This window comes from Tachysurus fulvidraco, chromosome 19 (genome assembly GCF_022655615.1).
Source record: "Tachysurus fulvidraco isolate hzauxx_2018 chromosome 19, HZAU_PFXX_2.0, whole genome shotgun sequence".
Classification (NCBI taxonomy): Eukaryota; Metazoa; Chordata; class Actinopteri; order Siluriformes; family Bagridae; genus Tachysurus; species Tachysurus fulvidraco.
Window position 1 is genome coordinate 13,021,729 of NC_062536.1, and position 27,945 is coordinate 13,049,673.

At 38.3% G+C, this 27,945-nt stretch overlaps 2 protein-coding genes across 6 annotated transcripts; both read left to right on the forward strand.

The window, feature by feature from the left end:
- The first annotated feature begins 794 nt into the window (after positions 1-794).
- Positions 795-11,540, forward strand: lemd3 (LEM domain containing 3). Its single transcript, XM_027151583.2, has 13 exons — positions 795-2,155; positions 4,153-4,193; positions 4,949-5,018; positions 5,335-5,411; positions 6,078-6,157; positions 6,325-6,470; positions 6,648-6,749; positions 6,872-6,974; positions 8,010-8,188; positions 8,293-8,374; positions 8,559-8,664; positions 8,839-8,917; positions 9,049-11,540. Exons 1-13 carry the CDS (start codon positions 823-825, stop codon positions 9,210-9,212), a joined length of 2,562 nt encoding a protein of 853 aa, XP_027007384.2. The 5' UTR covers positions 795-822; the 3' UTR covers positions 9,213-11,540.
- A 514-nt stretch (positions 11,541-12,054) lies between these two features.
- msrb3 (methionine sulfoxide reductase B3) lies at positions 12,055-27,563 on the forward strand. Of its 5 annotated transcripts, XM_047804419.1 has the most exons (8): positions 12,096-12,229; positions 14,624-14,737; positions 15,951-16,077; positions 18,151-18,259; positions 22,603-22,680; positions 23,443-23,471; positions 26,431-26,528; positions 26,668-27,563. In XM_047804419.1, exons 3-8 carry the CDS (start codon positions 16,002-16,004, stop codon positions 26,836-26,838), a joined length of 561 nt encoding a protein of 186 aa, XP_047660375.1. In that variant the 5' UTR covers positions 12,096-12,229; positions 14,624-14,737; positions 15,951-16,001; the 3' UTR covers positions 26,839-27,563. The 5 variants fall into 5 exon arrangements, with proteins under 5 accessions (XP_027007304.1, XP_027007303.1, XP_027007305.1 ...); XM_027151502.1 differs by lacking the exon at positions 15,951-16,077 and having other exon boundaries at positions 12,084-12,229; XM_027151504.2 differs by lacking the exon at positions 15,951-16,077 and having other exon boundaries at positions 12,092-12,229; positions 14,559-14,737.
- Positions 27,564-27,945: the final 382 nt, after the last annotated feature.

The window sequence follows — 27,945 nt, forward strand, 5'->3', positions numbered from 1 at the left end:
AGTTGTTTATTATGGAAATAGAGACAATTGTGCAGCAACTTAGCAAGCATTTATTTTACTGGCTAGCACTGACATTGTGCAGTGCTTTAGATCTCACTTGCTCTCTTTAGAAAAAAACTTGTGAGGAGTTGTTTTCCCTCATTTTCTTTTCTGATAGCCACCGGCGGAACACTCACAAACTCCCCTGTATCTTACACCAAGTCAGCGCACTCTCTACTATCCCTCACAGCTAATGTGCGCTTCTAGGCAACCAATAATATTATGTCCAGTCTGTGCATTGCTGCATGCACGCTCGAGGTGGGTCTACGTAGATTCGTGTCAAAGCTAGAACTAGAAGTAGCACATAAGCGCGAATGTCATATAGATGGCACAGATAATAAAATTATAAAATGATCGTCGTCACATGCCAGGGCCCTATGTACTGTACTCAGTCACCCCCCCCCACACTTACGACGCCCCTGTATATATAATATCTAATGTTTTATCAATAATAATGGCCTTTGTTTATAAATGTTCATAAATAACATTTATGTTCATAAATTATATGTAGATTTATTTGTACACTGAAATAAACTGCAATTAAAAACATACAAAATGAATGTGCTCGTGTACTCAATAAGGTCAAACTAAATACAGAAATAAAAACTAATCACAACATGATATGTCAGAAACTGGGTTTAAAACCTTTTAAAAGTGGTGCTATGGTGCTAAGAGCTAAGGTGCTAGTTCATGGCTAACTTTTAATTCGCTCAACTTTACTGTCTGTATCTTCTACTTGTACGTCACTTCCTGTAACGCTTTCTGTGCGAGTTTGGAGCAAAGATGGCGTCCGTGCAGCTAACGGACGAGGAGCTTTTCTCTGAGTTAAAACGCCTCGGTTTCACTCCGGGTCCGGTTACGGAAAACACGCGACCGGTGTACTTAAAAAAGCTCAAAAAGTTACGCGAGGAGCAACAACAACGGTCCAGGGCCGTGAAAGGGAGAAACGGCAGCAGCGTCAACAACAACAGCAGCAGTAGCAGTAGCACGAGCGTCGGCGGTAATAACGGCCACACAGCGACGGGAACCTCGGCGTTTCTGTCTCGGCCGATGGCCGGTGCCGTGACCCACGTGAACGCGACTCGAAGCCCAGGCACTCGGCCGGTTTTGAACGAAAAGCGAGCAGACAGGAGTGGAAAGTTCGTTCTGGGGTTTAGCTCAGACGAGTCAGACGCGGAGGCGCCGCAGAAAAAAGGAGGCCTGAACCACAGCGGCGGCGGCGGCAGGAGAGACCGAGGCTCGATAAGGCCTACACAAGAGACACCCACCGCCGGCGCACGCAGAAGTGCCGGGCTCGGTTTAAACAGTAGCACGAAATCTCATATGGGGGTTTCAGAGAGCAGAAGAAGCGCCCTCGGGTCTCCGTGGATGACAGACTTGGGGAAATCAAGCTTCGTGGACGATAAGGATGACGGCGAACCGGACGACATGAACAAGGAGACAGAGAGGACCAGTAGGACTCTGAACGGTAGTAAGGGTTCATACAGCAGCAAACTCTCTGGGGATTATTCTGATTCAGACGAAGAGGAAGATGAAGAGGAGGAGGAACGGAGACGGGAGCGCCGTCTGACTTCCAGACGTTTTGTGTCTAAGTTCACTTCCACTCCGTACAAAAGCGTCTGGGAGTCGGAGCGCGTCCGGGAAAAGGGAATCACCGACACCAAGTCCGGCGCTCTAGACCCTCACAATGAGTGCATGGAGGGAGACGGAGAAACAAGCGAGTTAACCGGGAGTTATCTGAAAAATTCCCGTTTCCACGGTGTGAACGGAGAGGAAAGCAGCAGCAAAAACGCCGGGGAGGCCGCGGTAAGCAGCGGGGTCCTTAACTTCGAGCTCAGACCCCGGGTTTCGGCTTACAGCAGCCTGGCCTCGACCTACGCCTTCAACCACTCGAACCACACCGGCTCCAATCATAACTATAGCCAAAAAAGGAAGGCCACGGGGCAAGAAGACGAGCTGCTGGAGCAGTTTAAACGGGATGAGGTGTCAGCCACCGGCGGCGTCAGCGCGCATTACCTGTCCATGTTCCTCCTGACCGCCGCCTGCCTCTTCTTCCTTCTGCTCGGCCTCATGTACCTGCGTATGCGGGGCTCCGGAGCCTCAGACGCAGTTACTGGTAAGTAGGCTTGAAGCACTGATGTCTCTAAATCTCCTGCAGGCTTTAATTCGTTTTATTCATCAATTCTAGTTTGTATTCTGATGTAAGACACCCACGTTCTGTAGTACACGTGTCCATCATCTGCTTTAACTCCAGTACCAACAAAGCAGTGAAGCCCTGTGATCCTGTACAATTTTAATACAAAATGTGAAATAATTAAACAATTCCTCTAATCAGCAACTCCCAATGTTGATTTAAAATGCGGAGTTACAAATGCCTGACAGTAAAAATAAAGAAGTGTTGAACTGAAACCTCATATTCTCTTGCAAGATGTGTAAAAGCCAGTTTGCACTCAAAAGTTAAGTGTCAGACCCACACATAACCAACTGTCATCCAAAAGGAGAGCAACATTAAAGCTACTGTCATGCAGAGATGTTTCATCTTTGTGTACTTTACATACTAACCCACTATTAATTGCCCCCAGTGTTCACTTACTGGTGTGGTATTTTTCCTCTGTTTGATCATATGCCAATTTTTACCTATTAGCTAGTGGTCCCTGTTATTAGGACAATACTATGTTAATGGTTTTCAGCTTGATTCTTGATTGATTTTAGTTTTTTCCCCTTGCATAGTGCACTTGAAAATGCAGCAATTTATTTCTCATTTTATTTATTGTATTGGATTTTGTAAAATAGTGATGGCACCATCTAGTAACGTAGTACAAACAATGATTATTTTAAATAAAGTATATTTTTAATAAAATATCTGTTTTTAGAAAAATACTGTCTATATGGTAGAAAGCACACTGCTCTGTGTTTTTTATTGTTATTTTATTTATTTATTTTTATTAACTTTTTTTCTGAGTAAATGGCTTTCGTGATATGAAATGGCACTACAACAACTTATAGGTCAGGTTGGGGTATTCTTTTCATTGGGGTATAAATCTGCATGACAATTTGTTTTGTTAAATTAAATAACATTAGAGTTTTGTTTTTTTCCGTTCGGTCTTGAATAAAAATCCTTGCTTCAAATTAAAGTGAAATATATTTTGCCCCAGGCACCTGGTTTACTGATTTGTCTTCTCATGATGTGTTGTAGTATTTTACTCAGCAATGAGTTTTCTGTTTTATCCTTTTTACAGCGCAAATTTCATTTTTAATCCTGTTCTCGAACGTGAACGCTGTTTTCTCTGCTTTCACACACACACCTCACTCATCAGCTAATTGACAAGACCTTTAATTCCAGTCTTTTTGTCTTTAATTAGCACCATAGCTATGTCTGAGGAAGGTAGCGCCTGTATTGAGAGCTTGAGTGTGTGTTGTGCCCAGGGAGAGTCTGGACTAAAGAGCGAGTGGCAGACAGACATCTAGGTCACAGACAAGCTAAGGCAGACTAATTGCTTTTCTCCCCAGAGACGTTGGAAGTCTGTGGCCACAAATACAGTGCCTGACTCTGTTTGCTGACTGTCTGATTGTTTCCAGTACTATCTGCATAATTTTTTTTTCCTGTTTCCGTTCTCACTATGGTTTTGGGTGTGGACGTGCAGCAACATATTGCTTTATCATTTTTCTATTATTCTCAAATCTATTTTCTGAGTGAAAAAGGCTTTTTAGCTAGATGATATCCGAGTGGCCCTAACAAGAAGTGTTTGGAGGAACTTGTATAAAAATACTTGTTTTATTTTCCTACAGTAACATTAAACCAGTTGGTGAGTGACACCATGCGTGAAAGGGTTAAACAATATAGATTTTTATGTCTAAGTATATTTAACAGTTTTAAAGATTTTTTTTACTTAATACAAAGTGTGTTTGAATGTGGAAAATAAATGTAATACATAGTATGATAATTACAATAATAATTACACAGAATGACAACGACAGCAGAGATTCGCCTTTGTTTATATGTCCGTTGTGTGTGTCTGCTCTCTGTAGTCATGAAAGTGGGAATGCAGTGGGATGTAATGCTCTCTTCACTCTTATCATAGTTAATATTGCTCTTTTTTTTTGCTTTTGCAGGCAGAAACCACCCATTTGGTGCAGACTTTGATAAAACATATGTAAGTAACTTTATATAACTCTGCAAACTGTTAATCATGAAAGTTATGTATAATGGCAAGACTTGGAACAAAAATGCTTGATAGTTCACTCTTCTTAAACTTTTTTAAACTTCTTGAAGATAGGATAGGATTATAGATGTATGTATGGATTTTAGATTATGGATTGGGACCAAAATTAAATGATCAGCAGTGACTGATACTTGAAACCATTTTGCTGCATTTGTGCTGTCAGCTTGAACCTAATTTATTGATCACAAACGTAATACTGGCTTTACTTACCTTTACTTTAGGCTAAGTCCATATTGTCAGGGAGAAACTCTGGTTATAGCAGTTAAACAGCACACATTGTGTATGGTGGTGTGGAACCACTAAGCATCTTATTTTCTGATTACTTTAGGTTCCTTAAGACAGATAGGACCACACATTAAATCGTTCTGTAGTTCCTACTACATTTACCTGATTTGGATGTACATATATAGAAGTTAAAGCTGCAAGTCATGTTGATCATTTAATTTTAATCCTAATGTACTGTAGTAGACATCTAAAATAATACTAACTTTGTCAATACAATTATTTAAACAGTAGACCTTATTACTTTTAAAATGTCTCTTGTTTTCCTTCCTTATGTAATCGAATATTGTTGTGTTTAATAGACTCACCACATTAAGTGGTAAAACAGGTTAAGCTGCAATGAATCTCTTTACTATTTAAAACAATGTTCCTGTTTTGTTTTGTTTTTGTTTTTTTCTTCCTAGACCCACACAGAGAAAGACACTATTCTTAGTCTTCTACTCCATCTGCACGAATATCTGGCCAATACTGCAGGTGAATATAGATGCTGTTTGATTATTGAGTCCTTCTTATAAAAATGACTTACAAGACACTGTATAACACTGAGCAACAAACTCCACCCTGTTTATTGTCGTCTCCACTCCATGGAATTTTGGTTTGACTTGAACCAGGTAGAAGGAACTGCATTAGGTCTGACTGCACGCCCTGGACGTTTGATGAAAAAATCATTAATTTTTTTAGACTCTCTTTATTAAATCACTCAGTGTACAGTAATGCTTTCATTTACCAAGTTGCATTTATAAAACATGAAGATATCCCATGACTTAAAAATAAAATGTATTTCTTTCAGGTGAACATGACTGCAAAGATCTCAACGAACAATTAAACAGAAGTGTCTCCTTCTCTGAAGCCACCAAATATCTGAAGGTAGGTTAGATTTTGTGTAATCAGTATACCAGATTTCAGTAAGTTATAACTTTTTGCTGCTGAGAGCTTGATTGTGTTGGTCAGAACATATGCTGAATATAACCGCTTTCTAACAGAATATAACACAGTTTTATATTTATGTGCTTGTTCTGATATTGTTTCTGCACAAAGATATGGATTTTCTTTTTTTTTTTTTTTTTTAAATTTATTATTATTAGTATTTTTTTTTATAAAGGAGACTAACATTTATTAAGAGAGACTCTGAGTGTCAGTGATTTTATAACACTCAGAGCGAAATCTGCTACCAATTCTACCATCTTTAGGGCAGAGGATTGTGTTTTTACATTTTTTCAGTAAGATGACAATGAATTTATTTAGTTTTTAGATAAATGAGAAGTACTAGTGAGCGAAATGGATGTAGTTTATTGTTGCTATAATGTCAGTCATGATGGGAACTAGCTTTTTCACAATTGCTCCACAACCTTGGGCAGTAGCTCAAAAAAAAAGTAAGGGTTGCTCCTAAATAATTTAAAAAAAATCATTTGCAAATTGCTATGGCATAGGAGTAAGAAAATGTCTTAATCTGTTGCTTTGCTATAGCATAAAACCATTTGCATTAGAGTTTGTCAATGTCTGTTCAGTCATCTCTGTTTCTGCTTTCTCTAGAAACAAAATAAAAGCTATGAAGCTTGGATCGAAGTAGCCATGGAGTGGCTCATTAGAGCTGGAAACATTTCTGGTATAAGGTAAAGTTGACCCATTAGTTTTGCTTTAGTTAACTTTGCGTTTCCTAAACTGATGGGGCTTGCTTGCTTGCCTATTTATTTGTTTGTTTATGTATGATGAAGGGTGTGCGATCACAGTCAAATGTGTAGGTGTGTCCTCTTTTAATCCCTGTCTGCTGGACTTGCAGGTTGATTGCAGATGACCCTGTACAACTAGTGGCGGATGTATTCGACATTACTCGTCTGGAGTCCACTCACCCTCGCATGTCCTTCTTTTGCCGCTTTCGACGAGCCTTCTTCACTGTGATCTACAGAGTGCTTCTCACCATTGCTGGTAGAGTTCTCAGCATTTAGACCGGTTTGAGGCTACATTAATGCAAAAGCAGACAGCCCTTAACCTCTAGGCCTGTGCTGTAAATGTAAATTCAGTCTCACCCTTTCTTCAGCTTTGCCTGATTCTCTTTGAAGTCTGACATCAGTGGTCTGCTGTCTGCTTCCTGCTTCCTCACAGGAATTGGCATTGTTTATGGCGTACTACGTTACGTGAAGTACCGATGGAGAAGAGAGGAGGAAGAAACCAGGCAGATGTTTGACATGGTGGAGAAAATCATAGGTATTGATGCTTGGATTATCTGCTGCTGTTTGTTCAGCATAAATGACTTTTTGCATGACTTTGCATCAGATTAGATTTTGAAATGAGATGAGTTTGTCAAGGCTTCATTGCTCTGTGTGTAGATGTCCTGAAGAGCCATAATGATGCATGTCAGGAGAATAAGGACCTGCAGCCTTATCTGCCCATTTTTCACTTGCGGGACTCTCTCATTCAGCCGCATGAGAGGTGAGATATTTTGCGTTTCAGCAGGAATTTTCAGGCATGCACAATTGATTCAGTTGACAAACACAGGAACTTGCACCGCATTTGGCCAGTTTTTTTTTGTAGAAACAGCTGGTTGTAATAGCTGGAAGAAATCTATAAGTTTCAGACTTGGGCTATGTTGGATTTATTCTGGACTGTATGAACTTACTTTAAGCTTATCATTGAAAAGTTAAATCTTAATTAAAATAAGTTAACTTGGGCTCCCTGAACAAATTTTTATTGCTTGAATAGCCTATTGTGTACAGTTATATTAAGGCAAAGCTTTTGATGCTCTGGGTAATATCTCAAGCTTTAAATTGTGAACAAGAGTGATTTGTGGGTTAAGGTTTTGTGTGTGTGTGTGTGTATATATGTATATATATATATATATATATATATATATACATATACACACACACACACACACACACACACACACACACACACATATACATATATATATACATATATACACATATACACACACAAAACCTTAACCCACAAATCACTCTTGTTCACAATTTAAAGCTTGAGATATTACCCAGAGCATCAAAAGCTTTGCCTTAATATAACTGTATATATGTATGTGTGTGTGTGTGTGTGTGTGTGTGTGTGTGTGTGTGTGTGTGTGTGTGTGTGTGTATGTATATATATGTATATATATATATATTTGTATGTGTATAATTTAGCGTTTTTTTTTATTATTTTTTTTAATTTTTATTTTTTTTAGAAACAACTAGAAATTATATAGACATAATAATGTAAGGAAAGTTAGGATGTGGTCTAAAAATGATGTAAGTGTAACCAAATAAAGGCATGTGGAACCACCAAACTTTTCTATTTTCCTCAAAGTTATTGGCTGTAGTATAAATAATTTGTCCAGCAATCATAAGTGTAAACGTGTGTGGCTTTTTTCCCCCCTCCTAATAACTTCCTTTCTACATTCTTGGTGTAAATCTACAGTATTTGTGCCATGATTAATTTGTGTGTGTGAATGCGTGTTAATTAAAATGTCAGGAAGAAGATGGAGAAAGTGTGGAACAGGTCTGTGGCTTTCCTCTCTGCAAGTGAGTCTCGCATTCGGACAGAAACGCAGAGGATTGAGGGAGCTGATTTGCATGTGTGGCGGTGGATACAGCCTCCTGTGTCTTGTGACAACATGTGCAATATGTCTTCCAAACAATGGCAGGGGAAAGGTACTTCTGCTTGTTTATATCCTACAGCATGAGAAATATCAACCCTCAACTTGTATTTATTTAAAAGAATATTTGTCTTCTATTGTGCTTGCTCTGATTCACAGCGTTTCCATTGGATCGAAGGAATTCGCCACCAAACAGTTTAACGCCATGTCTGAAAATTCGCAACATGTTTGACCCTGTAATGTAAGTTCTGTTTGTATCAGCTTTGTGTAGGTTGTGCTAACAGCGTTAACTAAAGACATTGCATCCATGTCGGCCTTAAAGAGTACAGCAAATTGTAAAATCAAGCACAAGTTTGACATTTCAGGTGCTGCATGTTATAAAAGCTTGCTGTTCTCTAAATACCCAGTTTTCTGTTGTTTGCTAGGGAGGTGGGGGAAAACTGGCATCTTGCCATTCAGGAAGCCATTTTGGAGAAGTGCAGTGATAACGATGGGATCGTCCACATTGCTGTTGATAAAAATTCAAGAGAGGTGGGTTTTCTTCACACTTCTGAATAGTGTGCTTTTTTCTCCATATCTGCATGCTCTGGCACCATGTTTTTTCCTCATCAAGGTGTGAAAGCATCCTAAAAACTACACAATTACATTGGAATCAACTAATTTCTGGTGTAAAAATTCTCATCCTGAGCTCTTCTTTCCACATAGGGCTGCGTTTATGTGAAGTGCCTTTCAGCAGAGCACTCTGGGAAAGCTTTCAAGGCACTGCATGGCTCTTGGTTTGATGGTAAATGGATTTGATATTTGTGATGGAAGGGAGCGGGTCTAGACCCAGGCATCATTGTTTATGTTGATCATATACTGAATTGCAAACGACTGTTTTATTGAGCTCCTGACCTCGTGTGCCTTCTGTTCCAGGAAAACTGGTGACTGTTAAGTACCTACGTCTTGACCGCTACCACCAGCGTTTCCCGCAAGCCTTGGGCTGTAACACACCTCTGAAGCCGTCCAGCTCCAGCATGAACACCATGGCCCGGCTACACCAGCGCTCCAACTCCTACAGCTTTCTGAGCTTCTCTTGAGCCCTAACCATGTCTTAAATTGCTTGCTCTCCCTTTTTTCTTTTCCTCTCCTTTTCCTTAATGAGAGACTGCCCCTCTCTTGGATCCCTCCTTGCAGTTGGAGCCATGCTCAAGAGATTTTTCCTCATTGAAGACATGGTAGTCTTTTGTAAGCAGGTCTAAAGTGACTGTTTGTTGCAACCCTGTCAGCTTAGGAGATGGAGATGAAGAGGGAGCAGTGCAGAGTGAACATGTTGGGAGTTGTCAGAGCTTTGCTTAGGACAGCTAGTCATGCATATCCCTCCTCTCAAACTTTGGTGCAATGGACACAGTTATCTATATTATTCATTTTCTTTTCTTTTTTTTTTTTTAAACAGTCTGGCTTTATGGATTAAACAAGGAATTTGCTTCCAATTTATTCTAATATTTAGATTTGAGGATATATGAGCGAGAACTGAAGCTGCTGTCTGTGGTTTTACTTTTTTATTATTTCTTTTTTTCCTCCTCTCCTTGGTCAAAAGGAGTTCTGTTGGGCTATACATAGCTGCATGTGCTGGTTCCAATATTCCTGTATTTATGCTTTAAATTGTATTATATAACGTGTATGTTTATTTCCCTGAAGACTTTTTAACTTTATGCATTTCCTTTCTTTGTAGTTTTTAGACCAAAACAATGGCATGCTCACACTCTAAAAGGGGTGCTGTAAATATTTGTTGAATGGTGGTGGTTAAAGATATCTGTGTAAAGCTGCAGATTGTCATAAGCTCATTCATTTCTTGCCAACCAGTGAGTGAAAAGATGTGTCAGAGGAGATGCTGTGTTCACACTATCACGCTATACAAGCCGCTTGGTTTTGAGATGTGTGTAGAGTATTTGGCTCCTTGTGTAATACCCCCACTTCATGCATTTCTCACCTCAGTCTTGCCATTTTGATTTTATTCCATTGTACTCTAATGTATTATTATTACTATTATTTTCTTTATACTTTGAGTTCTGCAAGTTTTCCATTTTCATTCCAGTTGGTGCAGTTTGATGGTTTTGACTTTTCCTCATTCACAGACATCCTCTGGCCACCAAAGTGATTTAGTAAGCAGCTAAAGTTAAAGTTTTCCACATGATCAGGATCAGCAAATCTGGTCAGGTGTTGAAGTTTCTCCACACTTCTTTGCCCATTTTGTATTGTAGTCTTGTGAAAGAGGGACAGATAAGCCATGCTGATCTTCACAAAGCATGTCATGTTTTGTTTAAATATGGTGGGGGTTCATTTGAGAATAATAAAGTGTAAGTTTGTAAGAAATATTGTCCCCAATTAATTATCAAGGGTCAGAGTAACTCCTGCAGCACATATAAAGCTTGGCTGTATCAAATTTGCAGCAAGTGGTTTATTTGACTAGTTTGATGGATTTGGCAACTCCATCTCTTGTTTCTCCATTACTTTTTTCCCCCTTCATTATTATTTCTATGAGAAAAGCATTGCAGATGGAGTGGAGTATTTGCAGCAAGATGTATAAACAGAGCACAAAAACAGTGCACTGTTCTCTGCAGCAAATAACCAAATTGTGCCTTAATTTTGTGCTGTTTTAGGGACTGGCGCTGCATTAAGTGGGAATGCCTTTAAAAAATGTTTTTTTTAAAAATTTATTTTACAAATTTGACTCCACGTGTTTAAAGAGCAGATTGTGAACATTCTATATTAAAACTCCTGAATATTTTGTTTTTAGAAAAGTGACTGACATGAGAGATGTCTAGTCAAATTTGCCATCATGGGTGCAGTTAATATAAAGTGCTCATGAACTAGGTCATCAACATTACATTCTATAATCTCTCCCCGTGAATGCCCATTTTTGTTTTCTGTTTTTAAGTACAGGGTTTGACCCATTTTGACTTACCATTCATCTTCTCAGAACTGACGTGTGAGAAATAAAAATGCAGACACAAGTTGTTACTGTACTTGCACTCAGTGTAATTTGCTTTGCGTCCATAGCCCAGTATTGCTCGTTTACCTGTCACCCCTTTAAGACTTTTTCCTTTTTGTAAATTATGTGACCGTAAACTTTGTTTGGTGTGGCACGAATTGAAATGGTGCCTGACTTGCATCTTCATTATTGTTTCTTTTTTCCTCCTCTATGATGTCCGTACTGTACACTGTACATTTTTATCTGTACAAAGTAATATTATGCAGCAGCAGACTCAGCACATTGTATGGTTTTGACCAAGATCCCTGACCTGCAAGCCAGGGGGGAAGTGAACAATAATCCAGGCTTTTTAAAGCTTCAAATTGTTTTAATGTTACTTGTCAATTGTTAAACCTGCTCTAATTAAAGGTTTATTAGGGGTTTTTAATTTGAAGTGTTGCCTCATATCTTGGAATCTTGTTAAATGATGGTTTGAGATTGAAAGTATTCCGTGGAAGACTATATCTATCGATATAGTATTTGTGTATGTCGTATGAAAGTATGTCTATATATATATATGTACACACACACACATACACACACACACACACACACACACACACACACACACACACACACTATAGAACACGTACGAATAAAGCGCCCAATATATAAACAGTTAACCTGTTTAGAAAGTACAAATGTTTAGTAAATTCCTGGATGCAAAAAAAACATAAACTTATTTTAAAAGCTTAATTAATTTATGTGTATTTTACTTGCACTCACAGCATCACAAAGAGAAAGAAAAACTAAATCGTAATTTCTATTTTTGGCTAAAATGTTCTTTAACCTCAGATCTGAATGATTCTTAGTAAATTAGGCGTCTCTGTGTTAAAATCATAATTTTTATATTGACATTTTTAACAGTTCCATACTGAGGTGCGTGCGCGCGAATTGATGACCGTTATTGCTCATATTTGGAAATGACACGAGCGCCTGAGGAATTTCCCACAATGCACTTGTCATTACCTAACATGTCCAGCACTAGCTCTGCTGTCAAACAGATGCAGCTTCGTGTGCACCTCAAACCAACAAGTTTATTTCTAACGCTGTACCTGGTGTGGGCTGGCTTTCATTTCGCTGGTAAGTTCTGTGTTTGTTTACTCTTTATTATTAAACACTCAAAGGTGTGTTTACTTTAGCTAGCTAGCTATAGTATATCTTTGAAACACTGGGAATTTATTAATATTTTAAAAGGTTAAAACATTTTTCCCTCTTCCTGTCTACGTAGCAGACGTCATTTGGTACGACAATTGGTTTATATTGATGTATTATTTATTTTTATTACTGTTCCTGGCTAACTGTCGCTTGCTAATTAGCAAACTTAGCTAACTGGCTAACTGCGTGTACTGTCTGAAGTGCTGTTGCTATAGTAACTAGCTAGCTAGTAATAGATATTTGTGAAATATCAGCTGTTGAGAACTGTTTTTAAACTGATTGTGACCGGGTTGAACTGGTTAATGTTTATGATAACATGTTCGACGGGGATATACATAATATTCTTTAAACATCATAATTAATTATGCATGTTGTTCATTTGTAATGCAAAACATTCATGTGCTAAGACTGCTGAAAAGTCCATCTTTCCCAGCTGGTAAGTAAGTTATGTTCTAGCTTCTTCATTATTTGGATAAAATGAAACTTTTTTTATTCCCTTACGACTGGTATTTACTAAAGTTTCTTTTTTTTGTGCTATAAGAGTGTATTAGTGTAGTGTAGTCAGAACCACCTTTTTAAATACTAATCTCCTGGTTGAACATGGTCTAATTCAATTTCTTAACAATTTCCCATTGTTTCAAAGAAGCTTTACAGACGTATGGAAACAGGAGAGAGAGAAAAGGAAATAAATATAATAATAATAAGAAGAAAATGAAGAAGAAGAAATAAGGATAAAAATAAATAAATGAACATATACATTAATTTAATATATAATTTAAAGCTCTGACAATAATATATAATGAAATTTAAATATATTTATATTTACAATATTTTTATATATATTAAATTAAAGTTTAAAATTATCTTAAAAAAGATTAAGATAAATATATATCTATACTTATCCCTGATGAGCAAGCTGGAGGCAACGGCGGCAAGGAAAAACTCCCTGAGAGGATATGAGGACGAAACCTTGAGAGGAACCAGACTAAGAAGGGAACCTCATCCTCATTTGGGTGACAATCTACAGTAAATAGTGTAAATGTAAATAATGTCCTTTCTACAACAGTTTATAATTGTGCATCCAATATCTCCTGGGGAACTAATGGGTCATAGCATCAGCACAGACTTGATTGCTGATAAAGACCAGACCATACAGCTGACTGACACTAATAGTTTGACAGCTGGTAGCTGGGCAGACCAAGCTGGATCCTCCAGTCTAGGAGTCTATTATGGTTAGCCAAAACTACCAGAAAGAATACTGTCACTTGATACCAGGTTGCATTCTTAATGCAGAAAGGCAAATCCACTTGAGTGAAACAAACATTTGCTGCAGTGTTTACATGATATCAGTCTGTCTTACAGTCCCTACAGCCAATCCAGCCTTATATGGTTATATAAAGGAGGAGAAAAAAAATCCTGGCAACAGTTCACTGCTCCTGTAGCTTTAATGATTATTTCTTGCATTCTCATGTCTGGATCATAATGACACCCAGTCACTCAGTCTACCGTTACAGAGGAAATGAAGACCATCGTGTATTGGATATGGCATTGTTTTGACTCTTGAATGTCTTTCTTATTTTAACTTTTTAAGCTCCAGTGATTCAGCATCTGTGAAGGAAAACATATGTGTATAAGGATGAGGAACAATTATATACACGCAAAGTTAAGCTTAGAACTGAACATACCCAGCTAATTATAACACAAGCTATGGCTGTGTATTTTTAAATGTGGCCTCAGTTAAACTCAAATAAATCATTTACATGGGTCCTGATGGCTCAGCTGGCTGTCTTTTTTATATAGCTAGTTATTATTTCATATTTATTAACCAGTCAAATTACTTGTAAATTCATTGCTCAGGTTACATATATATTTCTTTTTAATGTTGAAGAAATGTCCTTATAAAAGTAAATGTCTCAGGTTTTTAACGTACTACCTATAGGTTAATGGGTCTCTAATATAACAAGTTGACTTTGTTATTCGAAATGTTGCACATTCACAGTCATTAGGTGGATTATTCAAAGGTCATTAGCCCAATAGAGCTGTTCTGTCTCACAGTGTCACCCATATGGCCACTAGATGGACCTCCATTCACATAGATTCTATCCTTACATATTTTCTGCCTCTGAATTTCAGATAGTTTCATTCCTAGGTAATAAGCTTACAGTACATTTTGCACTTGTGTAATGAGCCATGTTCATTTGCATTACAAAAGAACATTGTAGCGTTATAACATTGCACTTGTTTGATTCTGTAGTTTTGCCCATCTGAGCTGAATGACCCTGGCCCACTCTTCTTCCTCTTGAATTCACTACTCTGTAGGCGCAATGGCGCGCCATATTCTCCGCATGCTGACCCCGGTAGCCACACTCCAGTACTTGAGGCCCACTATGAACATTGGCCGACTCCTAAATGTCACTTCACCAATTTTACTAGGTACTGTAACTTAAGATGTCTCTTTCTGTGAGCAGTTGTGGGCGATTCTAATGTGAGGATCCGTGTCCTCAGAGCTGTAGCTGCAAAAACACTGGTCACATTTCCTTTTTTTGATTTGTGTTGTTCTAAGACCAAGCAGCTCCTTTCCTAATGAGCCATCACATACAACACAGTGTGTAATTTTAGGCCACTATTTGGCTATTGAGTGTTTGTTTTCCTCAAAGCAAATAAAATGGGTAGAATCTTAACCTCTAACATTGTCAATGTTATTAGACACTGTCTCTGTGTTTAGGCTAGTTCACTTCCTGTCCTCCAGTGTTCACTGAGGGGTTTATCATGTGCTACAGCCAGAGGAGCAACTGATTTGACAATGGCCAGGAATTTTGCAGAGCTAATCAGACATCTTCCCAAACATGCTCTTCCTGAGTACTTTGTTCTGCACATAACCTCTATTGTTTTTTATTTCTGGTCTATTAAATCTATAAGTGTACTCACACATGTAAAATAGGAAAAAGTTGTTGTGATGTGTATTTGAAATTGTGTTTACACATAAGGTCTTGGTCATCATGTATTTTATTTCCGAAGCTCTCTTTCACTTTTTTTTTTAATTAACTCCTGGCTTTTGCTTTACTTTTCTTATATTATTTCTGTTTTCTGTCTAAATCATTACAGCATTGTATACCATATTTTCTAGACTGCAAGACAGACACAATACTTATTCGCTTTTTCTCATAATTTTTCCTTGTCAAAGGCTTTTTTTCCTCCTTCAAAGATTTTGGTCATTGTAGGATTAGTCTCACCAGCCAGCGCTCTCACGTAATCATCAAGTCTGTATGTGGCAAATTGACTGACAGGACAGATCACCAACCACAGACATTCATTTATAGCGTGTCAGTAAACACTCATGATTATCTCATTTACTAATATTTTATACACTTTTTTTAAAGACTGGATTCAATGAACCCTTTTTCCAGTCACCATATCTTGCTTCAACCCTTACATTGCTCAAGGGTTTCTTTCCTACTGGAAATTGGTCCACGGAACTGTAGAGACAAAGTCGTTTCTCTATGGGCCACGATATAAGAAACTTCTGAGGTTGAGACAATCCTATGGTTGCCCTTTCTGCTGTATGTGTCTGACTCTGTGACTGACACTGCTGACTTGTGTTTTATTCTTCTGTCCTCCCGTACCCTGCTTTTGTTTTGTTTTCTAGCCTGATCCTGCTGTCCATCCTTCAGCAGCGTCCACCGTGGTAGCAGCATCCATGTCTGGGTTCAATCTTCTGCATTTGGTGACCAAAAACCAACCTGTTAAACTCAAGGCCTGCGGGCTTCCCTCAGGTCCACAGGAAGCTGTGTGTGTTTGCAGTGTGTGTAATGTGTGTAGCGTGCTCTGCCTCTGCAAGGTCTAACACACGCTTTCCTCTGTGTGCTCACTTGAGTGTTTGCGAGAATAAGGGGCACGTGATGATGTCACTTACAGGAAAACCACCTTGAGGATTCTGGTATTCAGAAAAAAATTTTTTGTCATCAGTTAGTAGGTCTAATATCATTGAGTAATGTACACCTGCAAATTGGAAACACAGCACTGTCAAAATGACTACAGTTAAACAAAACAAAAAAAAAAGAAAGGAAAGGGTTTTTCTGTATTTGACAACCCCTTGCTGCCAGATTTCATCATTCTCTTTTTTTAGATTAGATTATTCAATTGTTCATGGATTAACATCTAACATTTTTCTTAACTTCCTTTAAGCTTGCATGCACAACTGAGCTTCAAATGTTTTTATTTCTTTATTTGTTTTCATGAATTTCGTTGTACCAAATTAGGTTGTGTACTGGGACATGTCTGTATTAATAGATCCTGGCATGGTAGGATGGGACACATAGGACAGAAAATGCATTTGCGATACATTAAAATCTGATGGAGAGTTTGAATCTAAGGTCATTGAGCAATTTTTACAGGTTATTTATATGTATTCTTTAATTTATTTCTTAATTAGTTTTTTCTTTTCTTCTCTTTTCTTCTCTTTTCTTACTGCTCCTCTCAGTCTCTCTCTTTCTCTCGTTCTCTTTTTGTTTCTCTTTCACTCTCTGTCTCTCTGTCACTTTCCCTTTTTGTATGAGTATATGAGTATCTGTCTAATAGGATCCAGAAGTCCTCTGGGGAAGCCCTGTAAGGAAAGGTCGTGTTCTCGTCTCGTCTCGTCTTGTCTCTCGTATCTTATTTGTCTTGTCTTCTCTCGTCTTCTCTTCTTTTCTCTTGTCTTCTCCTGTCTCTTGTCTTGTCCTCTCTTCTCTCGTCTTGTCTCGTCTCTTGTCTTGTCTTGTCTACTCTTCTCTCGTCTTGTCTCTTGTCTTCTCCCAGGATTTGTCAGAAGTAACTTTTGCACCCACTGGACAGAGAGCGTCTGAACAATGGTGCCCATTCACCAATGGGACCCTTTAAAGACCCTATTATTTCCTCCTTTCACATGGTTTCAATCTTGTGGGATGGAATTCCCCACATAGCATAAGTGACAGGCGCGCCAGTCTCCCAACACATGGCCTTCACGAAAGCATTAGAACTGAAAATAACACGGCGGCGTTAAACCACCGTAGGCTTTAAATGCACAATGGAAGTAGTCTTATTCAGGAAGGCGCGGGAGGCCTTATTAATTACATTTCAAATTAATTGTTAAATATGTTGTATTTCACTGCATTCCACCAATGTCTTTGATATGCAAATACACCATTTAAATGTGGTTTTATATGTAAAGTCCATTATTTATTTATTTACGAACATGCAAGTATTCAGTTAGTCTTTGATTTGCCCTCTAGATGTCACCATTGTTGCTAAATAGCTCTGTTTGACCAAATGTCTGTAGTAGTTCTTATTTTCCCTTGCTCAGAAATATTGACATGGATGTTTAACCAAGGTAAAAGTATTTTTGCAAATAAAAACAGTGTAATTCTCTGGCTGTAGCACATAATTTTGCACAGACCTACTGTCACTCGCTATAGTGTATTCCAGGCAAGAGTCAACAATACATTGATTCAATTAGATGATCATCTTAATCGTTTCATATATACACTTGTATATTAATAATTCAAATTGCTCAGCAAAGACCCAGATTTCCTAAATGGAGCATGTGAGCCTGATTAATGCACTTTACAACTCTCAAGCATGACTTAGTGCATGCTTCTGTGTACAAATGTATGAGTGTGTGCATAAATTGTGACCCACACACTTAGTACAGTGGACACTGACTCATGCTTGGAATTATGCAGAAACAGATCTACTTTAAAACCCTTGTATGATGGCTTCATATGGTTTGCATATTTTTTTTGTGGTGCAAATTACAGTAGTGTGTTTTAAAGTGTTGGAACGTGGTATACCTGAGGACACTGACTTGCATCCTACCCATACTATTCTAGGGACATGCCGCACCAAGACGACCTGGCCCAAAATCTTCTCTCAGGAAGAGCTGAAGAAGCGCTTGACACCTATGCAGTACCATGTTACTCAGGAAAAAGGCACAGAGAGGTGAGACAATAAATATGATAGAACAGAGTTTTGTCATTGATACTATTTCCTTTTATTTTGAACCTTGTAGTGTATTATAGAATCGTGTATTATTCTTGTTCTTATTCCTATAATTTTGTATGATTTGTGCTGGTGCAATATCTTTGGGGGCAAAAAGACACTATGGTTGCAAAGTCCAGGGTTATCCTTCTTTTTAACTTAAAATTTATATGTATAAGTTTAATCCCCTACAATGAAATGAACGTTCCATAATGGTAGGTTTATTTTAAAAGAGAGAGACAGAATGTCAACAAAAAAACAGAAAAAACATTAAAAAAGTTTATAAATTAATTTTTATTTGACTGAGTGTAATAAGTATTTGATCCTCAAGCAAAACATGACTTAAAACCCTTGTTGGCAAGCACAGTGGTTCGACATTTCTTGTATTTCTTGAACAGGTATGCACACATCTCAGGATGGGTTTTGCTCCACTCCTCTTTGAAGATACTCTGCAAATCATGAAGGCTTTTAAGGCTGAAAGTTTCAGCTCCTTTCACAGAATTTCTATGTAACTAAGGTCCGGAGACTGGCTAGGCCACTCCAGGATCTTAATGTGCTTCTTCTTGAGCCACTCATTTGTTGCCTTGGCTGTATTTTCTGGGTCATTCAGTTTTCTGGCTGAGGTCAAAAGGTTCTCATCCAAGTTTCTAAGGTACATTGCTTTGCTAGGTTCCTGAATGAGGTGAAGTCTTCCTGTACCCTTCGCAGAGAAACAGCCCCAAAGCAGAATGTTTCCAAATCCATGTTTGACAGTGGGTATGGTGTTGCTGGCATCATATTCAGCATTTCTCTACCTCCAAAAATGGCCATTCAAGTTGATTCCAAATAGCTCAAATTTGGTCTCATCTGACCACATCACGTTTCCCAAGCCTTCTCTGAATCATTCAGGTGTTCATTGGCAGACAGGCCTGTAAATGTGTCTTCTTAAGCAAGGGGATCTGGTGGGCACTGCAGGATCTCAATCCATTATTGCAAAATGTGTTACAAATTGTCCCTCACCTTTCTCAGAATCATCCTAACCCCATGAGGTAAGATCTTGCATGGAGCTCCAGAGCGAGGGTGATGGACTGTTATTGTGTATTTCTTCCATTTTCAAATGATTCCACACCTCATGCACAACAAGCTTAAATAAGCTTAAATGCTGATGGTCTTGAAGCCTATTCCAGCCTTTTACAGGTCTATAATCTTGTTCCTGACATCCTTTAACAGCTTTTTGGTATTGCCCACGGTAGTGGAGAGGTTTGAATAGAAGAGATAATTCTGTGATAGGGGTCTTTTATACACAACGAGTCGAGATTAGGAGAACTTTCCTAAAGGGAACGGAGTAATTTGTGTACGTAACCGGCCTGTGGGGGTCAGAATTCTTGCCGGTTGGTAGGGGATCAAATACAAAGTAATATATAACCCTTCTTTAATGTTTTTTTTTTTTTTTTTTAGATTTTTTGTTGATATTCTGTCTCTCTGTTAAAATAAATCTAGCATAAAAATTCTAGATCATTCATTTCTTTGTAAGAAGGTAAACTCTCAAATCAACATTCAGTGCAATACAAGCATAACTGGTGTGATTGAACATTATATTTCTATTTTATTCTATTATGTTCATTTTAAACAGGTTTTGATTATTAACACTGACCAATATCATCATTTTGGTTAACAAATTAAAAAATGTAAAGGTTTTTTCAATATAAGGGCATTTGCTGCTTGCTTGACACCATAGATATATACACTAGATGTCGCCTTGTATAGGGCAGTACATTGGAACGAATGCGTCAATTGATCCACCATCTTGGTATGGGGGACCCCCTCCTCTTAATGCATTAGTGTCAATGTAGGCAAAGTAATAAAATCACCATAAATCGTCATGAATGCGATTTCTATTTTTTTTTTTTTTGGTTCATTCCAACAGTCAGACATGTATTTATCCAGAGAAAATTTAAGGTTTTGATATTAAGACTACTTTTTCACATTAAAATGCATAGTCCTAGTAGGTGTAAGTTTATTACTTACATTCTTCCACTTGAGTAAACTTCAAATGAACAATCACTACTTACCTTGTAGCATACTGCATGTAACACTGCTATCATGGTTGGTGTGTGTGTGTGTGTGTATATATTCAAGAGGAACATAATGTGAAAGTTAGACCATTCAATCTTATATTTATTCCTTTCCCATAATACCTTTGCCACATTAAATAAGTATGTAATAAAGTCACATAAACCAAAAAAACCCCCAAAAAACAAAGATTGACTTTGAGGCTGAACTGCCAAGCTAACTGGTGACATCCTTCCAGGACTGTCAGATGAGTTAATCATTAAAAAAAAGTGTTTAGTGTCCCTGCAACTTGACCATGACTGACGTCTCTATCACTTGGGAATCTACAAACAGATTCAGATTAGTTTATTTAATACCATGTCAGCAATCAAAGCTTTTTTCATGGCAAAATTCTATTACAAAAACACAAATATCATATAAATGCACTAAAAACAAAGCAAATATAAACAGCAAGTCATATTATACAATTTTTTATTTTAATTAACATACGATAAAAAAAAAAATCCAAACCCTTTTCAGACATAATGTCATTAGATATGTCCTTAAGTGAAGTAACTTGATAAAAGAGCATTCTGCTTGTGTTAAGTCCAAGACAATCTAATAAAATATGTTAGACAGATAAGGGAATCTTACAGAACATGCATAAAGTTGGGTCTTTTCACCTTTTAAGCAAAAAAGTAGAACTGTCAAAAACTAAAGGGTAACTAACATGGATTAGCTGCGGTCGTTAACCAAGCACTAAAACTTACCAACGTAACCAGAAATATAATTTCCTACCATTCAATACCATAAAACACATTCTCACTTGTGTAATGTAATCCCTTCTGTCTGGTTTTTATATTTCTTTCGTTTGAACAACCAAATGCAGCACAGAAGTCCGGTATCGTCCATGCATTAAGGTAAAGGAGCACCGTACAAAGATGGCGGCGGTTTTGACACATTTTTAGGAACCCAAGGTGACGTCTAGTGTACAGATATCTATGGCTTGACACGAGGTTCATGGCGACAATCAACAGCAAATGGCTTTGAAAAGAAACATGAAAAGACTAAAATGTTTTCTCTCTGATGTGCCATCTAGTGGATAATTTTTATAATCATCCTGATGTACGAAAGTTACAATTATGAAAACAATGTGCGTAGCTTCTGTATATGCACACAGTCACATGCCTTTAGATTAATTTGTATTTCTTTTTTTAAACTGCACTAACACACCCTAATGCTCAAGTTAACTGCAATTAAAAATGGAACCTAGTGTGTTTCAAAGTTAAAAAAAAAAAATAAATCATGGTGGAAAGATCTTGAAAGGGCTTAGAATTTTTTTAAAGAATATAAAAAAGTAAGATTTGTTTGATAAATTGCTGCTTCAGATTACTTAAATATACCAAGCAGCCCAAAAGAGTAGAAATATTAAAAGCTCTCTTTCCCCTGATGTTTTTAGTATGATTTCTACTCTTTATTTGAACCTTTTTGGATGTTTTTTCCCCCCTCTTGGTTTTAGGGAGCTCCACAAATATTCAAAACATCCGCCCTAGTGATTTATGGCTGTAAAATGTGTCAGAGATTGGTCACATGAGCTTTCTGTTGTGCTGGATGCATAGTTGCCTCCTGACTCTTCTGAACTTGTTGCTGTCTCTGTTTGGCCTGTCTGGGTTAAGGAGACGAGAGCACTGCCAAATGCATTGACGATGCCAGCCTGCAAACCATGTCATGTTTGCAGAGAATAAGGCGGAACTTTTTTCCCTTTCCCTGGTTGGGTTCGGCCACAGCAAAGCACACGTGGGGAAAGTATTTATCGGCCCATTGGCAGGAGGAATGTGAAAAATGCCCCGGGCCCTGAGTCTGCGTGTGGGTGAGGGTGTTGAGTTTTCTGAGGCCTGCGGCTTGCAGACGATCAGAGGTTACAAAACCAAGCTGCTCCCCTTTTAGATATTCCCTCTCTCCGCATGTCGCCCTCACTGCAGCCTGATCTAAACCAGCCATGTACAAGCAGATTCAGCATAGTGGTGAAGATTAAACTGTTTCTAAGTCATGTTGAATCTCATGATCCTTTTAACCAGATGTGTTGAGCAAGAATAACAAAATGCAATTTAACAACCCACAAATGTTTGGTTTGATTTTTATCGTAAAGGCTTTTAAATCGATCGAAGTAAATCGAAGTAAAAATCGATTTAGCAAGTGCAGAACATCATATATTAGTGAGTAAGTCTGCATGAGAACATGTAAATAATTAAATTTCCCTTTGTACACTTTAGTGCCTTCAGGGGAGACTACACGGACCACAAAGATGAAGGAACATACATGTGTGTTGTCTGCGGCACCCCTCTGTTTACGTAAGTTTTTCAGAATCCTTTTAAATGATTGTTACTCATTCTCATTATTCACCTCCTGTTCAGGTCACACCATCTCACTTCTGTAATATTATTAAAGCTAGATTAAAGCTTAATAAACATGATAACAATATATTAGAAATAGAGTGCTGTCAGCTGTTTTCTGTTTTTGTGTTTGGAATCCTGTCTATCTCTGGTCCTGTTTGATAGTTGGGTTTGGGCTTCCACACACATGGCTCAGCTGCAGTACGAGGTTAACTCTACCTGACAGGGTGTCTGAAGGCAGCCCAGGAGCCATTACCAGGTCACCTTTTTCCCACAGCTCGGTGGAGAGCTTCAAAGGGTGCTGAATTTATGGCTTGCATTAGCCCATATCTTAGGAACAATGTTCTCAAAGGAGGCAGACAAACCCTTCGTACCTCCCTCCCATTCTCCAAACTCTGCGCTCAGAGAGCACAAATTGGCTACTTATTGCTCACTAGATATTTCCCAAGTTCAGGATTTCTGTTTCTTTTCTTCTTCTTTTTTTTTTGTGGAGGGGGAAAAAGGAATCGGAGAAAATGAAACACTCGGGAAAGAGTTGGCTTTGTAATGGAAGGTTGAGCTCAGTATTGGACCATGACTTGACGTTAGAGAAAAATAGTCCCCCATCAGGTGTAATCCTTTCTTTCTCAGAACCTGTTGTTAGACAATTCAGCTCTGTCGAGTTCAAAATTTCAAGCTCTAATACATGTATATCTATATTTTTTACTTCTTTTGTTGCAGGTCAGATAAGAAATTTGATTCTGGCTCAGGTATGTTTCTACAAATCCCTCTAACCAGAACAACAAGCTGCATATTAAGGATGTGCATATCTAATGTATAAATCTCTTAGCATCCAGTTTATAAATTATTCATCAACATCCTGTATAATTGTTTTATATCATAATTCTGAAATTAAAAATCTTCCTTTTAATTGCATTTTTTAGTCATATAGAAGTGCTACACTTTAAAAATGAAATACGTGTTCATATCTATGCAAAACTTTCTGCCTTTGACCCCTCTCTCTATTTCTCTCTGTGTTGCTCATACTCCTCTGAAGGGAGAGGTTAACCTTTTTGCCCTCTTTATGGTTGATTGCAAGGCCGAATGTGTATTCAGTCTGCTGTCTAATAAGGCAGTAATTGCGGGCTACAAAGGTTCACATTCTTATTAATCTACTTGCATGAAGTAGGCTAACATACTGACTTTAATAAGCTCAAAAAATATCCAGCCAGTTATTTTAATGAACACTATCTGTGTCTCTGAGATTAATGTATTGCCAGTAAACTTGAAGGTTGCTGTCATTTGTAATCCTTTGGAAATTCCCAGCACTTAGTTTGTTCACATTAAACAATGCTATTCCATTTCAATTGCAATTAGTGCATAACTGAGCAGGATTTATTTATTTGTTTGTTTGTTTGTTTGTTTGTTTGTTAAATCAGACTGGATATGCGGTATATGTCTCATTTACAGGAACTATGATTTAAAGCTTTATACCAATTCTTTGCATTTAAGTAGTTTTAAGCTTAGTTAGCCCTCTGCAGTGTGTTAAAGGTCACAGGCATAGGCTCAGTAAAAAGTATTATTTCAAATTCGTTTAGATTTTTTTGTGGCAGAGCATGACACAATACGAATACTATTCTGGGAACAGTTTGTTAATGTCTCACAGCTCTGCAATCCAAAACATTTTCTCTTGTGGTGTTATGTACGCTATTTTTATTCCGTCTCTGTTCAACCTACAACCATGCATGAATTCCCCACAGAAAACAACCTGTAATAGGAAACATGTGGGCCCACAGTGAAAAATAGGATTTTTCCTTGCACCGAGTGATTTCTGTCTTTGCTACAGAGACCAGAGCCAAACCTCCTGCGTTGTGTGCAGACTATGTCGCAGGCCAGCCTCATATAGACTCAATTTCCTGTTTTGTTAGAGCACAGCTACACTGCTCCATTCACTGCTGTGCTTAGTCCTCTGATAAAACTCCATTAGTTCAATGCAGAAACGATCTACTGGGATTCTCCTGCTCTGACTCATAGGATTTCTATATTCCCCCGAGAGCTTCCTGTGTCTGAGTGGAATTTTGTGGCTTTGTAGTTGTGGCCAAGCACTGCCTCCCTAGCTAAGGAGGAGGAAAGGGAAAGAGGGTGGCTGAAGCGTGCTGGGTCTGGGATGGGGGAGCAGCAGAGCAGGGAGGGGGTGAGGAACTGCCTGGTGCCTTAAAAACAGATATCATCGCAACGATGAGTCGTCTCCTATGAGCCTAGACTCTGTCATGATCACATCAATAATGCTACTTCTGCTAAAGATGCGACTGTGCAACCTGGAGCAGCTTTGTGTCAATGAGTGCTCACGCTCCATGGGATCCCTGGGATAAGCCCCTGTTGATGTTCAGCATATGGTCTCAACAGTCAGGGCCCCATGTCTAGCTGGCTGAAAGGAAAAAGCCTCTAGAATTACCAGTGCATGGTACCGCTTAGCAATTAAAAAGGAACATGCTGTTGGTTATTGAACTTGGGGTGAACAACAGGATAAAGCTGGGGAGGTGGAAACTTGAGGGAGGTTTCTTTTCAACACAGATCTCTTCTCCTGCTTCCCTATACCATCTTTTGTTTTATAAATATGTTTTAATCTGTTTTGAATCAAGTCGAACTTAAGGATAGTGTGACCAGGGCTTGCTGTGTCAGATATTTTTCATTTTTACATGCGCTTTGCCTGCCAACTTTTACTTCATATACTCTGAATCATCGGCTGTTGTGAATGACTAATTCAGACTCATATTGTTTCAAACTGTTCTGAGTGACTTGAGAACTTGCAAGAGTCATAGATATGAAGCAAATTTACCTGGAGCAAGATCATTTAATGCTCTTTCTGTTCATATTAATGTAGAAATTTTGCTGGTGAAAACGACATGTACAAATATGTTTGCTGAAGCAACATGAGAGTAAGAGCTCCACAACTTCCTCTCCTCCAGACTCTCCAGCTACCCAGGAAGCCATAAGGAGGACCACCCATGAGCCTGCGTGGCTGTTCTTTCCATTTGCTCCTCTTTTAGAGAGCTGAAATTCTCCACATTAAAGCCATGCTGTACAGAGATAGCCTGCCGCACCAAGAATTTGGCAGATATTTTCTGTGACTTCATTTTGACTTCCAAGTTTTTTTTCCCAAGACTTTAACCTCTTGTATCAGCGTTTAGTGTGTAGAAGCTTTCACCATATTCATGCGCCATTTTTCTTAGACGTTTACATTACATTTGTATTTGTGTCATGTGCATGAGTCATCTCCTGTCAAGGTAAATGTAAAAAGCTACAGGACAATCTATGCTTCTTATTCTCTGTAATATGAAAATCCTGACACTCCGAGCATGCTGATGCATGCTTTATGTTTAATAAAGGCCGCTGCTTCATTCTGTCCTTTAATTACAAGGCAAGCAAAGATCTCACCAAGTAATAAAAAGAAAAATGGAGAGGGGGGTATGCCAAACATCTAGTCTGGAGTGAGTTACAAAAATAAATGCTTTGCGGCGGTTTGGCAAGGTTAGATAAAAAGACACTCCAAGTGTTAAGACAGAGAGGGAAAAGCCAAGATGTAGTAGGGGGATTCCATTCTATCAGTGCTTCCAGGTTAGAATGAAAACAAGGATAAATATATACACACGCACCAGAGTTTCAGATTTACAGTGCTTACCACAACATCCTTCCATTTTCTTTACTTTTTTTTTTTATTTTTATCAGGATGGCCATCATTTTTTGATCTGATCAAAGAGGATTCAATATCACTGACTGATGACTTCTCTTATGGCATGCACAGAGTGGAGGCTAGCTGCAGTCAGGTACATTACTTATGATCCAGCAAACAAAATACACATGATTTACAACAGGAATGTAATGGATGGATCAGTAGATAGATAGAATCGAATGCTAACGTGATCAAAGTCTATACAAGTGAACTTAACCTTTGTGTATTTTCAGTGTGGTGCTCACCTTGGACACCTCTTTGACGATGGCCCTCGGCCTACTGGGAAACGCTACTGCATAAACTCCGCCTCGCTCAACTTTCAGCCAAAAAACGCTGCTTCTGAAGAGGCAGAACCAAGTGGTGCCACAGGCCAATCACCATCTTCTAGTAAAAGTGAGCTTTGAGGGGAAATTCACTAGACCAGTGAAGTATAAGAACAATTATGTTTATCTTTAGAGTTCACTCCCGGATGACCAGATTCAGGTCAAGCCTGATGCATTACAGGTGAAGCCTAGCAATAAGCCTGGTATGTCCTCCACCAACCAGAAAGCTTTTCAGTAGCAGTCTTTAAACAGCGTAATTTCAATGGCCTTGACTGATATGCTCTACTAGTCAGTCACCCATAAAAGTTCCCCTATAATAGAGATGCATGTTATCTGAAATGTCTCTCCTGGAAGTCTGCTGTATGCTACTGCTTTTCACAATCTACCAGTGGATTTGATAGAGCAAGACTATGAACTGTGAGATTTGTCTTCTCAAAAATATAGTGGAACATTGTTGTTTGGAAATGAACTATATATATATATATATAAAATGTACTTTCAGAGAGCGATGTGTTGTTTTTGAAGTGATATTTGATATCAGGAGGTCGTGGGTTTAAGGAAAATGCTATGCAAAGTGCTCCTGTGAGCGGTAAAATAAACACCAAGTAGAGAACAAAGCATTCTTTCAAATAAAATGGAACATATGACAAATGTTTAGTCTGAACACAAATGTAGCCTGACTTTTAAGGGTGGGTTTTTGTCTTCCTGCTTGTGGTGCCTCTTTTACTTCATGCCTTGACTATTTTTGGGGGGTTTTCATTCACAGACAGTGTTGACAATTGTGATTAAACTATTACTGAATCCTATTTGGCATACCTTGTGTTTGTGAATTCATCTGAACATGTAAAGGCACGTACCTATAAAACATCAGGTATAAATGTGCGAGTGCATAGGAATGACTTTGTTTTATAATTTATTTCTAACCAAAACAGTTCAGTACAATGTGGAAGGCTTTAACTCTGGAGGGGAAAAAGAACAAACATGCAAATAATTGGGGTATTTAAATGTATAATCTTTCAGCTTGATCATAATAATGAAAGGAAATAAACTTTAATCTAGATAGCCTAGAACAGTTTGAACCCATTTACAATTTTCCACATAAGTAGAAATTTATAACAATAATCTAACGTCAATTTAAAATGACCACTTTTATTAGCCAGACTTTTCCCACACTGACCTTGTTTGCAT

Coding starts and splice junctions, on each gene's coding strand:
- lemd3 (XM_027151583.2), top strand. CDS start 823: ATGGCGTCCGTGCAGCTAACGGACGAGGAGCTTTTCTCTGAGTTAAAA. Junction 6,158..6,324: donor GGAAACATTTCTGGTATAAG/GTAAAGTTGACC, acceptor CTGGACTTGCAG/GTTGATTGCAGATGACCCTG. Junction 8,665..8,838: donor TTGATAAAAATTCAAGAGAG/GTGGGTTTTCTT, acceptor CTTTCCACATAG/GGCTGCGTTTATGTGAAGTG.
- msrb3 (XM_027151502.1), top strand. CDS start 12,100: ATGCACTTGTCATTACCTAACATGTCCAGCACTAGCTCTGCTGTCAAA. Junction 23,472..26,430: donor GAAATTTGATTCTGGCTCAG/GTATGTTTCTAC, acceptor TATTTTTATCAG/GATGGCCATCATTTTTTGAT. Junction 26,529..26,667: donor TGGAGGCTAGCTGCAGTCAG/GTACATTACTTA, acceptor GTGTATTTTCAG/TGTGGTGCTCACCTTGGACA.